The sequence below is a fragment of the Falco naumanni genome, chromosome 14 (assembly GCF_017639655.2).
Source record: "Falco naumanni isolate bFalNau1 chromosome 14, bFalNau1.pat, whole genome shotgun sequence".
Lineage (NCBI taxonomy): Eukaryota > Metazoa > Chordata > Aves > Falconiformes > Falconidae > Falco > Falco naumanni.
The window spans coordinates 15024801-15044913 of record NC_054067.1 but is presented as its reverse complement, the minus strand read 5'-3'; the positions used below and the strand labels follow the sequence as shown (position 1 = coordinate 15044913).

General features: G+C 47.8%; 1 protein-coding gene across 1 annotated transcript in view; it reads left to right on the top strand.

The window, feature by feature from the left end:
* GPC3 (glypican 3) overlaps positions 1 to 20113 on the top strand; it is a 154808-nt gene that overhangs the window by 59519 nt on the left and 75176 nt on the right. Inside the window, exon 3 of the mRNA XM_040614718.1 lies at positions 11256 to 11950. Within this exon, the coding sequence (XP_040470652.1) occupies positions 11256 to 11950 (695 nt within the window). The remainder of the gene's footprint in view (positions 1 to 11255; positions 11951 to 20113) is intronic.

Below are 20113 nucleotides of genomic sequence, written 5' to 3'. Positions count from 1 at the left end.
GTTAGTATTTTGTTGTTTCCACAGGCAGCTTTTGAAATACTCAGCCTTTATTTGGAGAGGATTACACCGAAAGTATCCATTGGAGAAGGTGTTTATTTTTTCCCAAGCCTGTTTTGTCCTTGCTTCTTTTGTTATAATTATTTATAAATCAGAAGTTATATTGATCTGGAGATTATGTGTTAAACCATGTCTGTGCAGTGGTTGCTCTATTACTGAGAAAACCAGCTGCCATAAAACTTTTGGTAAATTTATCGATTGATACTCTCCGTGTTTCTCTTTAGAAAAAGAACAAGCTGAATTTTAATTTACTGGGAAAGCGGCTGAACACGTGGGTCCCCCTGTTCAGCGAGGGATTTAAGCCTGTGAGGAACTTTTGAGAGATGAATAGTGCGGTTACTTTGCAAAGGATTATTCATGTTCTTGAAGGAAAGCCCGTTCGGAGCGGGCGGTGGAGCCTCGGATCGATTTCTGGCAGCTGTGGTTGTGAGTCTTGCTCTTGAAAGCCAAATTGCCATCTTGCACTCCCATTACAACAGCTGCCTTGCTCTTACAGGGGGGAGTAAGGAGATGATAAGGTGATAAAACATCTTCCTTTTAAAACTATTGTTAATCAAAATGGGGCTTTGAGCCAGGGCAGCGGGATGCAGGAGCCACATGGAATGCTGCTGGGTACAGCTCAGCTGGTGCCACCGGGATGTGATGTCCCACCTTCTGCTTCTTCCCTGGGCAGGGACCTGCCCATGCATCAGCTTCAAAACCAATGAAAGAAAACCCACAAAAAATGCCCCTCCAACAACCACACAATAAAACTCAACCAACCAAACCCCCCAGGAAACCTCAAAAAACCCCAATGAGAACAACTCCTTCCCCCAAAGAAAGAAAACCCACAAAAAAAAAATCCCAACCAAAAGCCCCTGCCAGACCACCCACCCCCACAGACAAACAAACAAGCAAAACAATGCCCATCCCATGGTGAGCAAAAACATCAAGGAAGGAAGGGAAGAGGTGAGTCCAGTTTTTGGAAAGTGCTAAGTTTGGAATCTGGGCCATGGGGTAGGTCCTCCTTTCCTTACAGGTGGATTGTTTGCATGCCTGTGATGTCCTGAGCCCCGCTGTAGTGGTGCTGGTGTGGGGATGGTGCCCTGTGTGTCCCTGTGGTGCCTCTGACGGTGGGTGGTTGGGTACCCGGCTCTGCGCCGAGCAAGATGCTGCTAAAGGATCCTGTGTGCGCTCGGCAGGTCGGGTGCTGCCAGGGAGCATCGGAGGGGCTGGCTGCACTTGTGCTACTGAGATGATCCACGGTCTTATTTTCCACGTTGGAACCCCCTGTCCTTCTCTGAGGTGTCTTGAGACAAAATCGGCTTAAAAATCACTAAATGGCGTTTGAGAACTTGGGCGCTGTTCCGTGTCTTAGAAACAGCCGCTCCTTAGGGGAAGAGAGTCACGCCAGTGTTGGTTGCTCTGTGCTCATGAGCAAATGCCTTTCCGAAGTTCTGCCAGCACAGGTAGGAAGCCAAAAGGAAATAAAGGGGCTGGGGTGTCTTTATAAACAGTCTACAGGTGCCCTTAAATAAGTGCAAGTCCTTTGTGTTACTGTAGGTATCAAGAACTGATCTTCTGCCATTTGCTTTTCATCAGACAGTTGAGATAACTTTGAAGAGAATTTGGCCAGGGGAGATTGTAAAGGGAGGAATTTGCTTCTTAAATAAATAGTCTGCTCCCCATTGTTGGGAGACTTAACAGGCAGATAAAAGCCTGCTGGAATGAAAGGGAGCCTGGAATACCTGTCTCAGATCTGCCTTGCTCTAAAGTTACTGAGACCAATGCACTTCCAAAGACTTTTTTTCAAATTTTTGAACACAAGCTCAGCTTGACCTAAGTGGCTTGCTTTATCTTCATTTATTCTGATGAATAAAGGGATTTGCTAGGCATGTGGGTTTTTTTCAGAAATTGCTTATAACTTTTGGTTTAAAATAAATAGAGGAACTTTACAAACTGGTGTCCTGGTCTTTAGAAATGCTTGGCTTGTAAATTTGGGAGGGAGTGTTATGGAATCACTTGCCCTCTGCTTGAAATGTGGCTCATCATTCGCGATTTAAGAGACATGCTGCTTTTTCAATATCTTTATAACCCTATGAGGTAGATGTTGGAGGCTTCTATTAGTAAAATATGGGGATGGGGACCAAGTGCTGGTTTCCTTGTCTCCTCTTTTTTTGCTAATGTACGTTGTGTTTAAAAACAAAACAACGCCACATGTGGCTTTGTGGTGGTCAGATGTCTGGGTGTCTCTGTCAGTCACCCAGGGCAGGGATGCCCCTTTCCTGGGGTGTTTGGAGCAATTCCCTATTCCTGCTGCACAGGGCTGCGCTCGCTCCCTGGCTGAGCAGCTGGCCCTGAATACGAGTTGTAGATGCAGACTGTCAAATGGGAGAGGTAAGAGAGACTAGAAGCAAAGAGCGTAAATATTTGGGATTAAAAAGGTGAAGGTGAAAGTTCCCCAGTGATGTGACATTAGTTCTGAGCATGTTATTGATATAACAGAACAAAAGCCTGGTTGTGCTGTTTTCAGTGATTTATTTTCCATTCTGTGGGTTTGGTTTAATTAACTTTTCCCCTTTAGAGGGAAAGAAAAAAAACCGAAATATTTGGAGTGTATGTCTTTCTGCATGTGGCTGAAAGCGAAGCTCTGGCTGGCTGACCCCGAGCTGTGCCAGCTCAGCACTCCCGGTGCTTCCCACGAGGCTGGGGTGGGTGAGACTGCTCTGACCCTGGCAGGCTCTGCCCTGTGGAGCACCAGTTTCTTTCCTGCTCGCTCTATTGCAAACTCCCTGCTGCCTCAGAGAGCACTGGCCGAGGATCGAAACACCGTTTCCTTTGCAGTAAATCACTTGTGCAGCAGCAGTGTTCACCCCGTGCAAGCGGTGGCTGTGGAGTTTGATGCTCTCCAAGGCAAAGGCTTCCCTCCGTCCTCAAGCACTCTTGCATCCAGGTTCTGCCATGCCTCTTCCCAGTGTTCCTGCAGCACGGTGCATCCCTGAACTGGTGCCCAGTGATGGAGAGGAGCCTGGACTTGAACTCCAACCCTTATGGGGGCATGGGGAGAGGTTTATCTTTCTTTGGTCTGACAGGTTACCAGCACAACAGAGCTGCTGCTTTTGCTGCAGAAACCTCTTACATCCCTCTGGCTCTGCTTTTCCTACTTGTGCTCCCAGGGCTCTCTTTGAGCCTTCTTCTCCAGGCCCTTACTCCTCCCATTCTCCTTGGTTTTGATAAAGAATCATGTTCATCCACCACTTGTGCCCACCCTGACTGTTTGCATTTTTAACTTTGTCTTTATTAAATTTTCAGGAATCTCTTAAGCATTCACACGTCTGTCATGGCACAAAGCAGAATCTTTCTTGATGCTCGGGAAAACAAATTATACGATAGATGTGCAACCTGTATTTAATCAAAAGTGCCACAACCACATGTTCAAGCACGAAGCCACAGGAAAGATTTTACTGCAGCGTCGTTCTTGAGAGGTGTTTGCTGTGAGATTTTTTTTTTGTGTGACTTTTTTCTTTTCATTTTGCTTAGAGTGTAGGTTTTCCTACATTGAACTGGGTACTCCTGAGGGTCTCCAGAGAGCTTTCAAGATATCCTGGTGCCCCTCAAAAGAAAAGCTGCTTTCCTGTGGTCCCCTTCAGCATCCCTAACCCTAACGTTTGTTGTGGTGAGATGGGATGCCTGCACAGGGTATGGAGCACTGCCCCGAACTCCTTCCCGGCAGGGTCCGGTCCAGGCGAGGGGCTGGTTGGAGGTGGGGAGCTGTGGGCACCAGCATTACTTGTCTTCTTGCTTCTGGGCTTGTAGCAGCTTGCATTGGTGGGCTCTGCTGTCTGCATTAACAAAGTTACTGTGCGTGGGATATAAATAATAAATGGGTGAGCCACAGCGTGACTAATTGCCTAACAGTTGGACTGTTACGTAGAATATAATAGGAGTGCATTTTCAGGGCGTTTTGAGTGGCTATAATGAGATGCTAGCATACAGTATTTTTATTAGGAACGTCAGGAAGTGTATTTCAAAATGCCAGGGCGATAGATAAGCAGAACAATTAAAAATAAATGGCTTTGGAGCTTGGTGTGTTGATAGGCACAGATAATTAGGAGAAGAAGCTTCTCTGATAAGACCATAATGATTTGGCTTTGGCCGGTGAGCAGCACTGGCTTTGGGAACTCTTAACTGCTCCCATGGGAGCAAGGGTGGTGGGCACGGGGCTGGAAGGAGTCCGTTTTATTTAGAGATTTGACTGAGACCTTTTCTCTCTTGGTCTGGTGGTGATGGAGCAAAACTAGAAAGCGCAGACCTCGGTGGCTAAAAATTTAGAAGACAGAGTAACTGAATTTTCTGATTTTTATTACTAATGCTTTGAAGCTAATCTCATAAGCTTGGGAGCTTGAGTCCATAATTTTTATGGTGACAATATTGTAGAAGTAATCCAAAAGGCTGTGTTGCAGTTGAAAAAAAAAAAAAAAAAAAAGCATTTCCTAAGCTTTAAGCCCAAATGTGCTCAGACAAACAAACCCTGTAAGAGCAGCAGTGGCACCATCTGATGGGTTTTGTAATGCCACAGACAAAAGTAATTACGCGGCTTAGAAGAGCTTTTGTCTCCACATAACGTTGTTAAAAACTTGCAGTGTAGCATAAATCATAAGGGAACAAATCTGGAGTCTGCCCTTACTGCTGCTAGGGGAACATCTCTTGGATTTTGTTTCCTTTCTGCTCAATATATTGCAAACCTTTTCCAAGTTTGTAAATAAATATTACCTGCTGTTTGAAAAATGACTTGTGGTTCATCTCGCCAGTAGTGCCTGTGGCAGCCAGGACGTTATTGCAAACAGTTGTTTCTCTCTTGTTGAGCTCTTTTGTGTGTCTTTCAGGAACACAGGCTGTTGTAATGAGTCTGGAGTTGTCTGATGCATTGGAGATATTAAAGAAGTATTTCCTTCTTTAGAGCTCACTCACATGTGGATGCCTACGGCTCCTTTTGCTGCTTCCCAGCAGTGCTGTGGCAATTGCTGTGTCAGAAAATATTTTGGTGAGCTTACAAAACCCAAAACTTTTAGCTTTTCCTTGAGGAACATTTACATTCCCATCTGTGAATACCAGTGGGGTTTTTTTGAGAGGCGGAGCATTTTTGGGTTTTAGGTGTATGGGATTCTGAAAGGTTTGGAAGCCCTGGGCCTGAAGAGGATGCAGTGATTGCATTAGGACCAGATTAACTGATGATTTTTCCACCACCCTGCCTGGAGAGCCGCGTTTTTGTCTCAGGATGGAAATGATTCCCATAGCATTGAGGAATTCTAGTGCCTGATTCTCTCCTGACGTGATTTGTGTCCTGAGGAGTGAAGGAAAGGAGGATTAAATCAATGGGTCATTTCACAGGCAGTAAAAATGAGGTTTTATCATCAGCAGGGAAGTGCCAGAGCACCAGGGCAGCTCACTGGGTGAAGTTTGGCTGGGCTGGGGGCTCTCGGGCTCCCGCTGTTATTGCTGTGCCTTGCACAGAGTTTGGTGCCAGGTCCTGTGAGTAGAGACCCTCCGGGGTCTGGGGAGCAAACCCAGGGACACGAGGAGAGCCATTGGAGCCTGCAAGAGGGACTTCAGCTCCTGAAGCTCAGTGGGTTTGCAGGTTCGCTTGCTACCCTGGAGCAGTTGCATCTGTAGATGAGGTTTATTGGGGAAGAAGGGGTGCATTCACACCTAAAAGGCGTTAAAAGTGCATTTTGGTATCTAGAGCTGGTGAGATTTGAAAATGGTCCCACATGCAAGACAGGGAAGCGCTGTGTGCAGCACTGTGGGCAGCAGCCCGGGGCTCTTGCCAAGCAGCATCATCCCAGGAAAGGTGCAGTGAATCATAAACTGCATCATTATCTGCAGAGAGGGAAATTCAGCTGGGTGCCAGTGATGCGTGTTGACTTCAAGGGAGGTTTTTGCTGCATGGAAATCAGTTTCTTGTTTGTTTTACAGGTTGGGATAGTTTGTGAGGATTAGCCACTCAGCCACAAAGTCCTGGAGGAGATGGCCCTGAAGCTTTTATGAGGAGCTAGAAACATGATGGTGACACTGTGACCTTGTCTAGGATTACTTTGCCTGGCTTTCTCCCAAAAAATAAAACTGAGCCTTGTCTTTAGTAGCTCTTGGTAGTGGAATAACAAACATGTTGTAGTCCTTTCACTGTGAAGGCATATCTTTATGTGGTTAAGGTAAGGCTTTAAATGTGGGAAGACAATTGCCTGGTGTTTAAGAAAACAATCTTTTGCAAAGGTGCAAATAGGAGCTGGGAGCTCAGCTCCTGATGGGCAGTGGGAGCAGCCGCGGGGGGAGCTTCCCTGCTCATGGGTGCATGGTTTGTGTGTCTGGATGTCAAGAAACAGTAACACCAAGGTTGTAGGTGCAGTTTTAACCCCATGTGCTGAGGGATGCGTGGATGTCACAATCCTGCACCTCTACCCACTTTGTTCCCTTACAAGGTGCACCATGATCTTAAAGGTTGTCTCCAACCTAAGTGGCTCTATGGAAGAGGGGCAGCTGATGCAGCAAGTTTTGCTGTGCAGCTCCCTCATCTTTGGTGTGCCTTTGCCAAAGAGGACTTGTGTGGTGCGCAGTGGTGCACAGAGAAGGGCAGTTGCCGATGTGGGAAGCTTGTGTTTGCAGGAGAACAAGAGTGGCACAGTAACGGAGGGGCAAGCACAAAGCCCATGGCATGTCATGGTGTCTGACTGACGTGGTGGGTCCTGTGTCCCCTCTGCCCTGCTGTGTACCACCAGCTCACACCACCTTCCCATGGCTGCGGTGGTGCAGCAAGGTGGCTCTGCGCCACTGCAGCGATGTCTGCTGGGGTGCTGGTTTTGGGGGAGCTGGTGCTGGGGGCAGACCTCCCTGTTCCTGGCAGCTGCACCTTTCCAGACACCTTCAGTTGCTGGTCAGGCTGCATTCACTGAGCTCAGACCTGAGGGTGGTGGACCAGGCTGGATGCTGTCTCTGTAGCTGCCCTGGCTCTGCAACTGCCATCAGACTGTGGCTCTTGCAAGGGATGGCTCGTTGGGGTCACTTGCGCTGGCTCCTTGCAGTTCAGCTGACTGTATCACATAATTATTAAATAAACCCTTTGGGTCCCAGACTGGGCTGGAGCCTCCTGCAGCCCGGGGGAGCCAGCAGGTTAATCCGGAGAGTTCCTCCGTCCGTGGCATCAGCCCCTTTGAAGCAGCCGCAGCTCAGGGGTGGACGCGCCTTCTCAGGAAAGCTGGCATTTTTACTAAGCAGCAGACTCTAATTATCTGAGCCAAGAATGCAGTGATTTCCTTCTGCCAGTAATCCCTACTCAGGGCACTGTTATGCTATTTTACAATTTATTTTCTTTTCTCTAATTACCAGTTTGCAGTGGCCGTGCAGCGCTCCCTGGGCTGCTTTTTAGGGAGCTTTTGCACTTGGAAAGCAGCTTAGTCCTTCCCTCCTGGCTGCTGGAACCAGGTGGCAATTCCTTGCCAGGTGCTTCAGTAAGAGTCCTGCCTGAAAAATAAGTAATACCCCATGCTTTTCAGCTGGTGCCTGGTAACTGTGGTCTAGAGTAGAGATTCAGCTGTTTCATGCATCCTTTGGGAGCCCTGATAAACTGCCCTTGACAGAGGTCATCAACAGATGTGTAATACCAGTGCACCAGGTATGATGCTTTGCTGGTGGTGGTGCTCTGGCTCTCATCCTACATGTGGTCCCTCTGTCTCACCTGGGCATGGCATGATTCTTCCCATCTGTCCTGGGGTGTTAAATTGCTCCCAAGTTTGTCCCTGTGGTGACTGAAATGACTTTGGAGTGCAATTTGTGTATGTGTTCAGCAACTTTAGGTACCACCTGTGGATGAAATGTGCTTAAGAGCTGCCCAGGCAGGACTGACTTTCTGGCGTGGTGGTCTGCAGCAGCTCGGGCTGTCCTCTCCCTGAGCCAGACTTATGGGTCAGGGCTCTTTAAACTTTAGTGCACGCAAAAGTGTGTTGCTTTTTTGGTTTGTGGTGTGGTTTTTTTGGTTTTAGTTTGGGGTTTTTCCTACTATTCACATAAGAAAATATTTTTAAACCATAAAAAACCATGTGGCGTGGTCAGGTTCTGCTGTGTGTGCATAGCTATAGTGATGGCTTTTATATATATATATAAATATATATCTATACACATATATATATATAGTGATGGAGATTGTAAAACATGAGCTCTGCTCTGCCGTGCGATACCTTTGCCGGATGGAAGCTGGGTGCAAGTTTGATGCTCTGCTCTGTCTGTGTTGTTAAGGTATTTACTCTGCTTCAGCTAGACCTGCAAACCGTCTGCCTTAAATTGCAGCTTTTGAAAAGATCCTTGAAATAATAAAAAAATAAATAGAAGAAAGAGAAGATTCAGTTGTCCTCCAGCGATAAGAGTTTCAATAATGCCGTGTTACGAGCAGGGCACATTTACCAGCAGCAAATCCAGGCTGTGGGATTTTAAGGGGGATCAGAAGCCTGTGCCGCTTCTGTAATGTGGCATCCCCACCGTTTCCCCATGGTGCTCGCTTGTGGGAGCACAGGGGCCTGACCCACAAAGTTTCCTCCTCTTTGAAGTGCTCAGACTCTGGCCGTGGGTCACTTCTGCTGCCGACAGCTGGGGCTTGAATATTCTTGCAGCCAGGCCTTTGTGAGGAGTATTTCAGAATAAGCAACTACTAGGGGAGTTGGGTGTGAGAGATTTTGGATGTGTAAGGCTTCTTTTTTTTCTTTGCAAAGTTTTATTATTTCTTGCATCTATTAATAGGGCAGCAGGAAGCTCCATATGCTTTTATAGTCCCTGTTGCGTGCTCTAATGGGTATATGCAAAAGCTCCAAGGCGCATAAAATAGACACTCTTAGCCAGTTATTATGATAAAAATTATGTGCATGTCATGACCTTTAAAGCAGTGGGACTGTGTGTGCATGCACTTCTGATAGTCCACTGTTCTTGATTCCTTTCTGAAGCATTTCTCACTGTAGGAGGTTTGCATAGGAGCTTGGAATATTTTTCTAATCAGCGAAGAGTCTCTTGGCTCTGATGATAACTTGCAAAGCACAGAGGAGCGAGGAAAGGGAAGAGGGATGACTTTTTCTAAGGGAACTAACAGAGGAGAGGTTAAAGGCAAATGGTGAGGCACAGCATGAAAATCCTGGCATCGTCTGCAGTGCTGTCAAAAAAGCAGCGGTCCAAAAAGTTCTTTGTGCTCTTTGAGGCAAAATCTATTCTGGTGCTCTTGAGGATAAAGAAGGAAAAAAGTTTCATAATGCGTGTGCCCTATTTAAAGAGACTTCTTTTGTTTTAAAACTTTTAATGACGGTGCAACCAGAGTTTGCTCTGCCTGCGTGTTTCCCCTGCTCTGTGCCAGGTGTGCTGTTGTGCCTGGAGAGCCGTGCGGCACTCTGTATGGGTGAGGGGCGAGACGCCTGCTGTCACGGTGAGGGAGGCATGGAGAGAGGGGCTCGGTGTCCTTGCGCGGCTGCATCCCTCGGTCTGTGGTGTTGGGAAGGATTGCTGTTGTCTGGGAGCGCAGATGGTTGCTCTTGGCTTGCTGGGGCAGTACTGGTGTGGGTGTTGGGAGCTATGGACAAAATGCTTCAGTGGCACGCCTGGGAGGTGTGCAGGCACCAGATGGGATGGAGACACTGTTTGCAAAAGTGTATTGGTAATTTCTACTTGGGTTGCTGCTTACGCCGTAGCTTTCTGCATGCTGGCGTGGGAGGCAGCAAACAGCACTGCGTCCCTGTCCCACTGGGTGTACCTGCATAGGGCGCACCTGGGAAGAAAGATTTGGAAGTTCTGGAGATGTGATGGTCTCAGAAGCTCTTGGGTAATGCCAGAGGTTATGCAGGGTGAGCAGCGAGGCCTGACATTGCTTGTGATAGTGTTGATACCGAACCCCCATGGAGATTTGTCAGGCCACACTCAGCTGCATCCCAGCTTTAACAAATGGGAAAAATAACACTTACGGGTTTAAAAATTAAACATTCCCTTTAATTATTGAACATGAACAATTTTCATGCAAATTGAGCCTGGATGTGTGTTTCCGGAGTGACACAGTTGTGAGCAGTTACATCGCAGGGTGTCAGTGACCTGTGAACTGACAGGCTGCTCATTATTTTTAGCATTTTATGAACAGTACCCTGGAGGGTGGAACACAGGCTGGTAGAGGAAGCTGGAGAAAGGAAAAGACTTTAGTTTGCACTAGTGGCCTCCCCTTACCAATGCTTTAAGCTTGCAAGCCAGGGTGTGTGTATGTATGTTGTCTTTATGTACCTGGGTATGAGTATTTTGGAAGCCTCCCGCTGAGGAGGGCTGTAATTAAGGGAATAACTGCGCGGTGACGGTGCTGCTGGAGGCTTTCCTGCTTACTGCATGGAGGCGGTGTGGGCAGAAGGTGCTCAGGTCTTCGAAGGTGGAGAGGAGAAAGCGCACCCTGTTTTTTCCTAGCAAATTAATAGTCTCTGTGTAAAACTGGAGCTTCACGGGGCAGTTTGGCACAGCCTGATGTGTGTGGGAGTGGTCCTGGCTGGGCATCCACAGGTGGACACTGCATCGCTGGCTCTTGGCATCGCTTTGGACCATGGAGCAGCTCACGTCCAGGGCAGCTGAAATGCTGGGTCTGCAGTTGAAGTGAGCCTGGCACATTTGGGGAAGCTACAGCACTGCAGGGGCTTTTCAAATGGCTTTGAGGACACTTAGTGCAGGGCAGGTGCTGGGGGTCAAGTCCAAATATCCTGTGATTAAGCCCCTATAAATATTTTCCTTTTCACAATGGAATGTCAGCATTTACTGTTTCCTGATTTTAAACACTGTACAGTTTGTCAAACATTTATCTCTGTCTTAAATTAAGTCTCGAGAAAGAATTCCTGTTAATTTCAAATCAATATGAAAGGGGGAGAGAAAGAAATTGCAGTCTGGCCCTTTTCTTGAATCAATATTTTCTTTAGAAGCTGAAATGTTAACTAGATCATAGTTTTTTGCCATTTTGAAATGTAGCTTGTGTTTTAAAGTATGTATGCATTTCCCCTGGAAATTGCTGACGCTGGTAAGTTTTTGCACCAGGCGCGGCTGCCAGCGGGTGTTTGACCCAAAGCGGGCAGGATGGGACCAGCCTTTGCAGCAGTAATGTGCTATAACATCCCTGTTTCTGAGCTCGTTGTCTCTTAATAACTTTTTTTTTTCCTTCTGTTTTGCAGAAGCCTTTGAAATTGTAGTACGGCATGCGAGAAACTTCACCAACAGCATGTTTAGGACCCACTACCAGAGCATGGGGCCCAGAGCTCTTACGTTTGTTGGAGAACTCTTTACTGACGTCTCGCTGTACATATTAGGCTCTGACATCAGTGTTAATGACATGATAAACGAATTTTTTGACAGTTTATTCCCTTTGGTTTACTCTCACTTGATTAATCCCGGCTTCCCCGATCCCTCCGTGGAGGTGACTGAATGCCTGCGGGCAGCCAGGAGAGACCTCAAAGTCTTTGGGAACTACCCGAAGATGATGATGACGCAGGTGTCCAAGTCACTGCAGGCTACGCGAGTCTTTCTGCAGGCGCTCAACCTGGGCATCGAGGTGATAAACACTACCGACCACCTAAAATTCAGCAAGGACTGTGGGCGAGCGCTGCTGAAGATGTGGTACTGCTCGCACTGCCAGGGGCTCCTCCTGGCCAAGCCCTGTGCCACCTACTGCGGGGTGGTGATGCAAGGATGCTTGGCGGGCGTCGCAGAGATACATAACCACTGGCAAGAGTACATCAGGTCTCTGGAGGGGCTGACCAAAGGCATGCACGGCATCTATGACATGGAGCATGTCCTCCTGAACCTGTTCTCCTTGGTGCAGGATGCGATCGTCTACGTGCAGAAGAATGAAGGAAAGCTCTCAACAGCTGTGAGTAGCTTTCTGACGTTCCCCTAGCTCACTGCCATGGAGGGCTCCGTTGTGTACCATGAGCTCTGCATGCTGAAACCAACACACCCCAAATGCTCCTCTCTCCTTCCCCCCATCACAGACCCCCCCCCCCCCCCCCCCCCCCCCAGTGTCTGGTAATTTTAAAAACTTTTGGTAGCATTTGAAACTGGTGGTTGCGTGACCTGGGCTTCAGCTAAGGGCTTTGCCTCTTTTCAGGTTGGTCAGAGCAGGAGGGTCTTGACTCCTCCTGGCATCAGCCTTGTAGCTGGGGTGTGAGACTGGGAGCTGAGATGTCCCAGCATTTTCAGTACTCCCCGGGTGCTGTGCTTGCCTTGGGTAGCTCTGAGAGGTTGGTTCTGCTCTCCTGGGGTCCCCTGTCTCCTGTAACATCACAAAATGTACCTCCAAACAGATGCGAAGTGGAGGCGTGTGCTGTGGCATCCCCTGCTTCCTGATTTACTAAAGGACATTTGGTTTTCCCCCTTTTGGTAACTCATTCCAGTTTGGGCCACATTTAATCCCAGGGATGAGGTTGTTTCTTATTTATTAGGAGTGACCTGACTCTTTAAAAAGACACTGTGTGGCTTTCTGAGCCTCCTGAGAAACTGAGGCTTTCTTGTTCGGAAAACCCTGCTGCTCTGTTTGAATGCTGAGGGCAAATGGACTGTGGAAGTACAACACAAGTTTTGCAGAGGAGACTTTTCTTGCGGTACAATTGTGGATCTCTGCAGGTAGGATAGAGCTGGGGATGGGGGCAAAGGTGTGGGAATGTTGTTGTAGTTTGCTTAAAGCCAGCGATGATTAAAATCTGCCACCGTTTCCTTGTTAGCTGCTTGTTCCTGTCATCCGTGACTCCTGTTTACAAAAGAACTGTGTTTATGTAGGTCACTGTAGTACTTGCACTGTAAGTAACTCTTATCTTTTTTTGGGAACCGTGGAAATGTGTTGGCTTATGGATTTTGAGTTTTGTGGCATTCAGCCAGCAGCACTCTTCTGTGCCATCTTTTCTCAGTGATTGCCTGAGACACGCCACCGCGTGTACGCAGGCTGTGAAATAACGTGGTGGCACTCGGGCGGTTTCACAGCCCTGGGTCATTTGGCACACATGGTGCAAGCTCTCTTCTTAGAAGGGATTTAGGGGACCACATCTCCAGTAAGCTGGGTTACTCTTGTGTTGTGGTGACCAGGAGGAGGCTGTGGCTGAGGGCTGGGGGTTGGTATTGGTCACCTGGGCGGATGGATGCAGGTAGGACTTGGGGAGCATGTTCGGCTCCAGGGTGAAGTGCAGGACACTGGCTTTCAACCTGCATGCCTTAGCCCCTTTCTGCAGAAAAATCCTTGTTTTACAGCAGCCTGCCAAGTGTTTCATATGTCCCCGGGACCACAGGGAGGTTCCAGCTGATGGTGTCCTGAGCAGCAGCTGCTCTGCTGCTGTGGAGCCAGGGCAGGTGGTTCTCCCATCGGTCAGAACCTGTCACCCCCCTCTGGAACAGCGAAGGAGCAGAGATGTAACTGTAGGTTTAGCCTGAGGTCAGGTGAGACGCAGAATTCACGTTACAGACATCAATGATGTACACAACAGAGAAAACCCCGCTCAACTCTAAGCCCAATTGGCATTTCCAAGACAGTATGAAACAAAACTTAATTCTACATGTAGTGTGAGCCTATTTGATCTGGAAAGATCACTTGAGATATTCAGCTGTGAGCAAAAGCATCCAACGTGTTTTGCACCAGCAAACCTGCCGTGCTTGTGTAGCTGCTAAGGTGCAGAACAGAAACATCGACCTTACAGGCTGTATGCCAGGTTTTTTCAAGCACATGCAACATCTGCATTGCTGTACCATCCTGAAAGGATAAGTGTTTGGCCTCCCATATCCTCCTTTTATTGACACAACAATAAAATTGCACTTTTTCTTGAAGATGTCCCTGTATACAGCAAAGGAACGTGACTGTCAGTTATATTTTTGACTACTGAGACCTTGATCTGTCTCCAGAGAATGTGTTTGTGGGATGAGTAGATCGAGTGCCACTGAAGTCAACACAAGCCATGGCAGCAGAGCCATAATTTACCCATCCTCTGCCAAACCAGAGCATAAATTGATGACTTCTAAAATAAAAAAATCACTGAGCATTGCAAAACTATTCAGTGCTTTTGTACAGGATAAAGCTGTTTGAATTCGTTAGTGCTATATGTAGTTAGGTACTTGTTTAAACATAACTCCCCTTGATTATTTGATACTTGAGATATTCTTTTATTTCATCCAGAGATGTTTTTGTGTTATAGGAGTACAGAGGAAAAAAAATCCAAACCAAGCAAGCCAATTGTCTGGCAATTGTCACTAAAAGAGAATGGCCACTGGGTTTAAGTTTATTTTTAAAACACCAGTGCTGCTCAGCTAACGCTCTTATGTCGAACCTGAGCCCAGAGCAAATCTTTTTACAAATGAAGGTATGAGCTGTTCAGTAGAGGAATAAAGCAGTAATGGCAGTGCTGATAGTCGTAACTACAGCATTGCAGATGGCCTGACGCTGACAGCCAGTCTGCATTTGGGATCTGGTGTAAATATCTCTGCTTGTAAGTGATAAATACAATTTTTTTTTTTTCTCAGCTGTGCTAGAGTGAAAGTTTCTCTGTTAAACTTATCAGCACCTATTGAGTTTCAAAGAGTATACCCAGAAGCAAACAATTGTATTTACTGTTATCCTGTAAATATGATTGGGTTTAGACACCATTGTCATATCAAAGCACAAAATGCCATGGGAGTTGTTTTTGAAAATGTGGGGCTTTGCTCTTGCACTGGCTTCTCATAGTGACCTCTTTTATTGCTGACCTTGGCCATCACTGCGTCTGTACGCAAAGTTCAATTCACCTGTATGTTATTTAAGGATAATGACAGGTTATTTAATTGTCATTAAAATCCCCTGGAAATATGGAAAACTTATCTTCCATGCCTGTAGTGATTATAGCCTGAAAAACACCGCTACTGCCCTTGCCTGTCCTTTGGGCTGCTTGGTTTTTTTCACTTCGTTGCTGGCACTTCAGTGGCAGTAGTTTTTCCTCCTGGTACTTAAGGTCCTCGGGTGCTTTACCCAACTGAGCATCCTTCCTCCATGCGGCTGCCCCTCTGTCCCCTTCACCACCCACCCCGAGGATGGCTGTGAGCATTTGCACAGGGATCGGGACCCTTTCTGTAGCTTGCAGCAGACCTGTCTACAAAAGGCATGTGAACTTGAGCTCCAGAGGTGTTGCAGAGCCTCCAGGTAGGTTTTTGAGGAGCTGCGCAGTCCCCAAGATGAGGAGTCATTCTGCTGTTAATGTGCTTTTGGAAACTGTGTGCCTCCAGGAATGCATTTAAATGTAAACCTGTGCCAATGTTATTCCTGGTATGTAAACAGCAATGCAGAAGGGTGAATTCAGCAATATGCAGTAGGCAGTTCCCATCCCAAGCCTTGCTTTAGTAGCTAATTTGTCAGCGATTGTGTGTGTGTTAGGGCTTTATTATTTCCAAGATTTATCTGTTTAAAAACTTCACCCCCCTAAAATATGCTATTAAAATAGTTCATCAAGGAGGCTGAGTCTCAGGGAAGGTTAGGAGAAGAAATTTCTGTCTGGGGGTATATCTATATTAATTTTCCTATCTGCTGCTTTTTTCCCTGGTTGAATATGTGCCTAGTATGTCCACCTCTTGTAGATACTTTAATCGTGAATGTAAGGAAGAGTGATTTTAGTCAGTCTCTTCATGCTTTCTACCACAAACAAAGAAAATCGGAGAGATGCAGTACAAATAAACTTCATAAAAAAATTGAACCCCAGCACCGCTTGAAGTTAATGCTTTCTCTGCTGTTGGAAGTACAAGAGAGACAACAGGTGTAGGTGCCTTATGTGGCTAATACTTGGTCTCCTCTGGGGTTAGAACAGAATCACACAGAATGGTTTGGGTTGGAAGAGACCTTAAAGACCACCCAGCTCCAACCCCCGCCACGGGCAGGGCCACCTTCCACCAGCCCAGGTTGCCCCCAGCCCCGTCCAGCCTGGCCTTGAGCCCTGCCAGGGATGGGGCACCCACAGCTGCTCTGGGCAGCCTGCGCCAGCGCCTCACCACCCTCACAGGGAAGAATTTCTTCCCAATATCTAATCTAAATCTTCCCTCTTTTGGTTTATAGCCACCCCCCCCTTGTCCTATCACTACCTGCCCTTGCAAAAAGTCCCCCTCCATCCTCCCTGCAGGCTCCTTTACGCACCGGGAGGCTGTGATAAGGTCCCCCCGGAGCATCCTCTCCTCCAGGCTGAACAACCCCAGCTCTCCCAGCCTGTCCTCGTACGGGAGGTGCTCCAGCCCCCAATCATCTTCTTGGCCACCTCTGGACCTGCTCCAACAGGTCCATGTCCTTCTTACACGGGGGGCCCCACAGCTGAACGCAGTGCTCCAGGTGGGGTCTCACAAGAGCTGAGTAGAGGGGGAGAATCACCTCCCTCGACCTGCTGGCCACGCTGCTTGTGATGCAGCCCAGGATTTGGCTGGCTTTCTGGGCTGAGAGCACATGTTGCTGTGCCACATTGAGCTTTTTGTCAACCAGCACCCTCAAGCCCTTCTCCTCAGGGCTGCTCTCCATCCGTTCTCCACCCAGCCTGTATTTGGGCCCACGTGCAGGACATTGCACTTGGCCTTGTTGAACTTAATGAGGACTGCAGAGGCCCACCTCTCAAAGTCCTCTGGATGGCATCCCTTCCCTCCACTGTGTTGACCACACCAAGGTGTTGTCAGCAAACTTGCTGAGGGCAGGCTTGATCCCAGTGTCCGTATTGCCAGCAAAGATATTAAACAGTGCTGGTCCTGATACCGACCCCACAGGAACGCCACTTGTCACCGGTCTCCACTTGGACATTGAGCTGTTGACCACAACTCTGAGTGCCACCATCCAGCCAATTCCTTACCCACCAAAAAGCTGGTGTTCCCTACCTTAAACCAGCACTGTAAATGTATTTTGAAAGGTTGCAGAGTTGAGATGTGAAGGCTGTTGATTTGACACACATTAATTTATCTACATAAATATATTTTTCTTAATGTTTTTTTTTTCCCACCCCTGTAACTCATCAGGACTTTGAACCCACTGCAACAGAGTGGGAAACAGGCTACTCATAGCATAGTGAGACACGAAGCAAAAAAGGTGGGTGGCTTGGGGTGAGTCTGTAGCCCTGTATTGCATGTGAGGAGGAGGATGCACTGCAGGTGTGAGCTGTCGGGGAAAGGGATGTGGATTTTGGCTGCGCTGGCTGCTTTGTCTTGCATGCCCAGCAGGGCTCACATCCCCTCCCAGCCCTTTGGAGCAGGGTGGCAGGACTTCTTCTGCTCTTCAGCTGTCGTGTGGTGCTTCTATTTCTGGACATGGAGCTGCAGTTGCTGATCCCTGCCTCGTACAGCAGGACCCTCTGCTTGGCAGGACCCATATGTGTTAGTGTGATTAGGGTCAGGCACAGGCGATACTGTGAAACTGATGCATCTGTAACATGATTGAAGCTGGGAATGATAACAGGTTGCAAAGGAATACAAGATCAGTCTTACAAATCTCATAGAAAAAGCACATTATGAAAAACACCAGCCACACACCACAAAAAAAACCCAACAGCACGTTAAGAAGCTTCAGCTAGCCCAGACTTGTCAGGTGGGTGTTCCCCAGCCTGGGCATCAGCATCTCTAGGGAGAAATGCAAAGGCATGGGCTGAGAGCTCCCTGGCTGTCAGTGGAAGCGTGCAGCTCTGTCTGTGGAGTGTTGCCTAGAGAGAAAAGAGCAGGGAGCTCAGCAAAGCATTTTTCTTCGCTCGGAACTGATGGCTGAATTTCTAGAAAATCCTGTTAAATTGCAGAACAAAGGTAGCCAGACCCTTGTTCAACCGACGGCAGCCATCTGTGCTGAGGAGCGGAGCAGGGTAAAGGAAGGGTACCGGTGCTGTATGGGAGCGGGGTGCGATTCCCAGTGTGCTTGCACTGTGAGCGGATCCCTGCTGTTTTACTTCCCTGCAAACACCTATAAAAGACTGCTCAGGCCCAGGTTAACTAGGCTGTGTAGCGGTGCTGCTGAGGAGGCAAAGCCGCAGCGCAGGCTGGGTTTGGTTTGATCCCAAAGCTGGAGCACTCACCCCAGCCAGCACAGGCAGAGTGCCGGCTGTGAGCCCAGCTCTGATGCTGGCCGCGGGAAGCTGCTGGGGGAGCCCCAGGGAGGAACAGAGTCAGGCAAACTGAACGCTTGTTTGCCCTTTATTTTTTGGGGAATCCTGGTGGGGAGGCCATGAGGCTGCTAAAAAAATAACTAGCTACTCTGATTGCTTGTAGCAGCACAGAGAGCAGCATTGCTCTGTTGCAAATTGGTGTCGAAATCTGTAATACCAGCAGATGCACAGGCACGGAAATCAAGAGTATGTATGTTAAGGGAATTTTGGCATCCAGAGATGAAAATATCACCTGTTGCCATACACAGTGATTCAGTGCATTTGTAGCACAGCAATGACAGTTTTCCCTGGGAGCTGCTTTTGGAGCTGGCTCACCTGGCGACTTGCTGGAAGCTGCTTTGCTCGGTAGGTTGCAGCAGCAGGGAGCTCCAGTGAGTTTTCCTATCTGCTAATGGATTTCTTTCTGTGCCAGAGCTGGCAGGAGTCTTGTGAGGAAAGCTTTGAAATTACAGTGCTGTTTGAGAAGTCATTCCCTCTGAGACGCTGAGATCAGTTTCTTTGTACTTTTAATGCGGGTTGCTTTCTGTTGGCATCACTCATGGGATAGCTGGCTGGATGTACAGCCTCTGTATTTTCAGTTTCTTTCTCGGCAAAGTTTAATCCTCAGGCTGTTCTCTAATGCTTGCTACCTAGCTCCATTTTTCACTTAAAGCTGGAAATACGGGTGGGATTTTGGTTTCCAGTAAGCTCCAACCCACTCGTAGCTATCCCAAGGTGTGTTTATCGTGTACTTTTGTTAACCATTTTGTGTTAGGCGGTGTAACGTGCTTGATAAGGCGTGTTAAAGCAAGCATCTGTTCCCACTGCAGGATGAAAATAAACCTGCACCGAGGACAGTATCGGCAACGTTCCTGTTCCCGTGAAAATACCTTGGGAGTATTATGATTAGTTGTCTGAAGAGGTTTCAGATATTAAAGATTTTCTGATAGCTGGGTAAGCATATGGCAAGGCTCTGAACTGTATGGCGTTGATTTTGATCTGCAGATCTCCCCACGTTGTTGGCAGCTTGGCTGGTGCTGAAAGAATAAGGGCAAAAATTATTCATGCCTGCAGTTTTGCAACCCAGTACGAACAGTTTTGATCCAGCTACTTTGGCAGGCTGCTGCTGGTCTTAAATCTTTGGTTTAATGTTCAGATACACAGTAGCAAATTAAGGGTCTGCATCTCGTTTTTGGAAGGGACTTTGGCATGGATGCTCTTGGCTATCATTTGCCTTTCCAAGAGAGCGAGGCTTGGAGGTTTTTCTCAGCCTAGTGAAAGTTTTACCTCTTGTCTAGCCTGGGGAGGGAGGCTGTTGGTGTCGCAATTAATTCACTGCTAATCGCTTTGCCTCTGGAGGACATGGGGTAGCATGCTTTCATGGTCTTTGGTCAGCCTTGTCCTTTTTCTGCTGGGGTCTAGCATGGGCACGGTGGTGTTGGTCTCCCCCTCCTGCTTGCCCTGATGGCATGGTGAGGCTTTGGGCCGATTTGTCACCGAATAGGGTCTGGATACGAAGCAGGGCGAGCGTGCGGGGCTGTGCTGGGGAGCACGGGGGGCTGTGCAGAGCTGCGAGGTGGGGGTAGTGGATGTGGCCAGCGATGCTCCAACCTGCTAGTGGGAAGCCAGGGGAGACGGCACTGAATATCAACATAGGTTTAATTTAAAATAGCATTTGATTTTGCTTCTATTTGTCAACTTTTATATTGTCCTCTCCTTTTTTGCTGTCCCTCTCTCCTTTTAACTCAATGTGTTCTAGCCTCTGGCACGTTGTGCCATTTCAGTGGAAATTGCATTGATGCCTTTTTTTTTTTTTTTTTTTTTTTTTTTTTTTGTAATTAAAGGTAGAAAGTAGCTGTGGTGCCCCCTCCTCCCTGCGTGCGCACATGGCGGCACAGGAAGCATCCTTTGACAGCACGTTTGATGCCCAACCC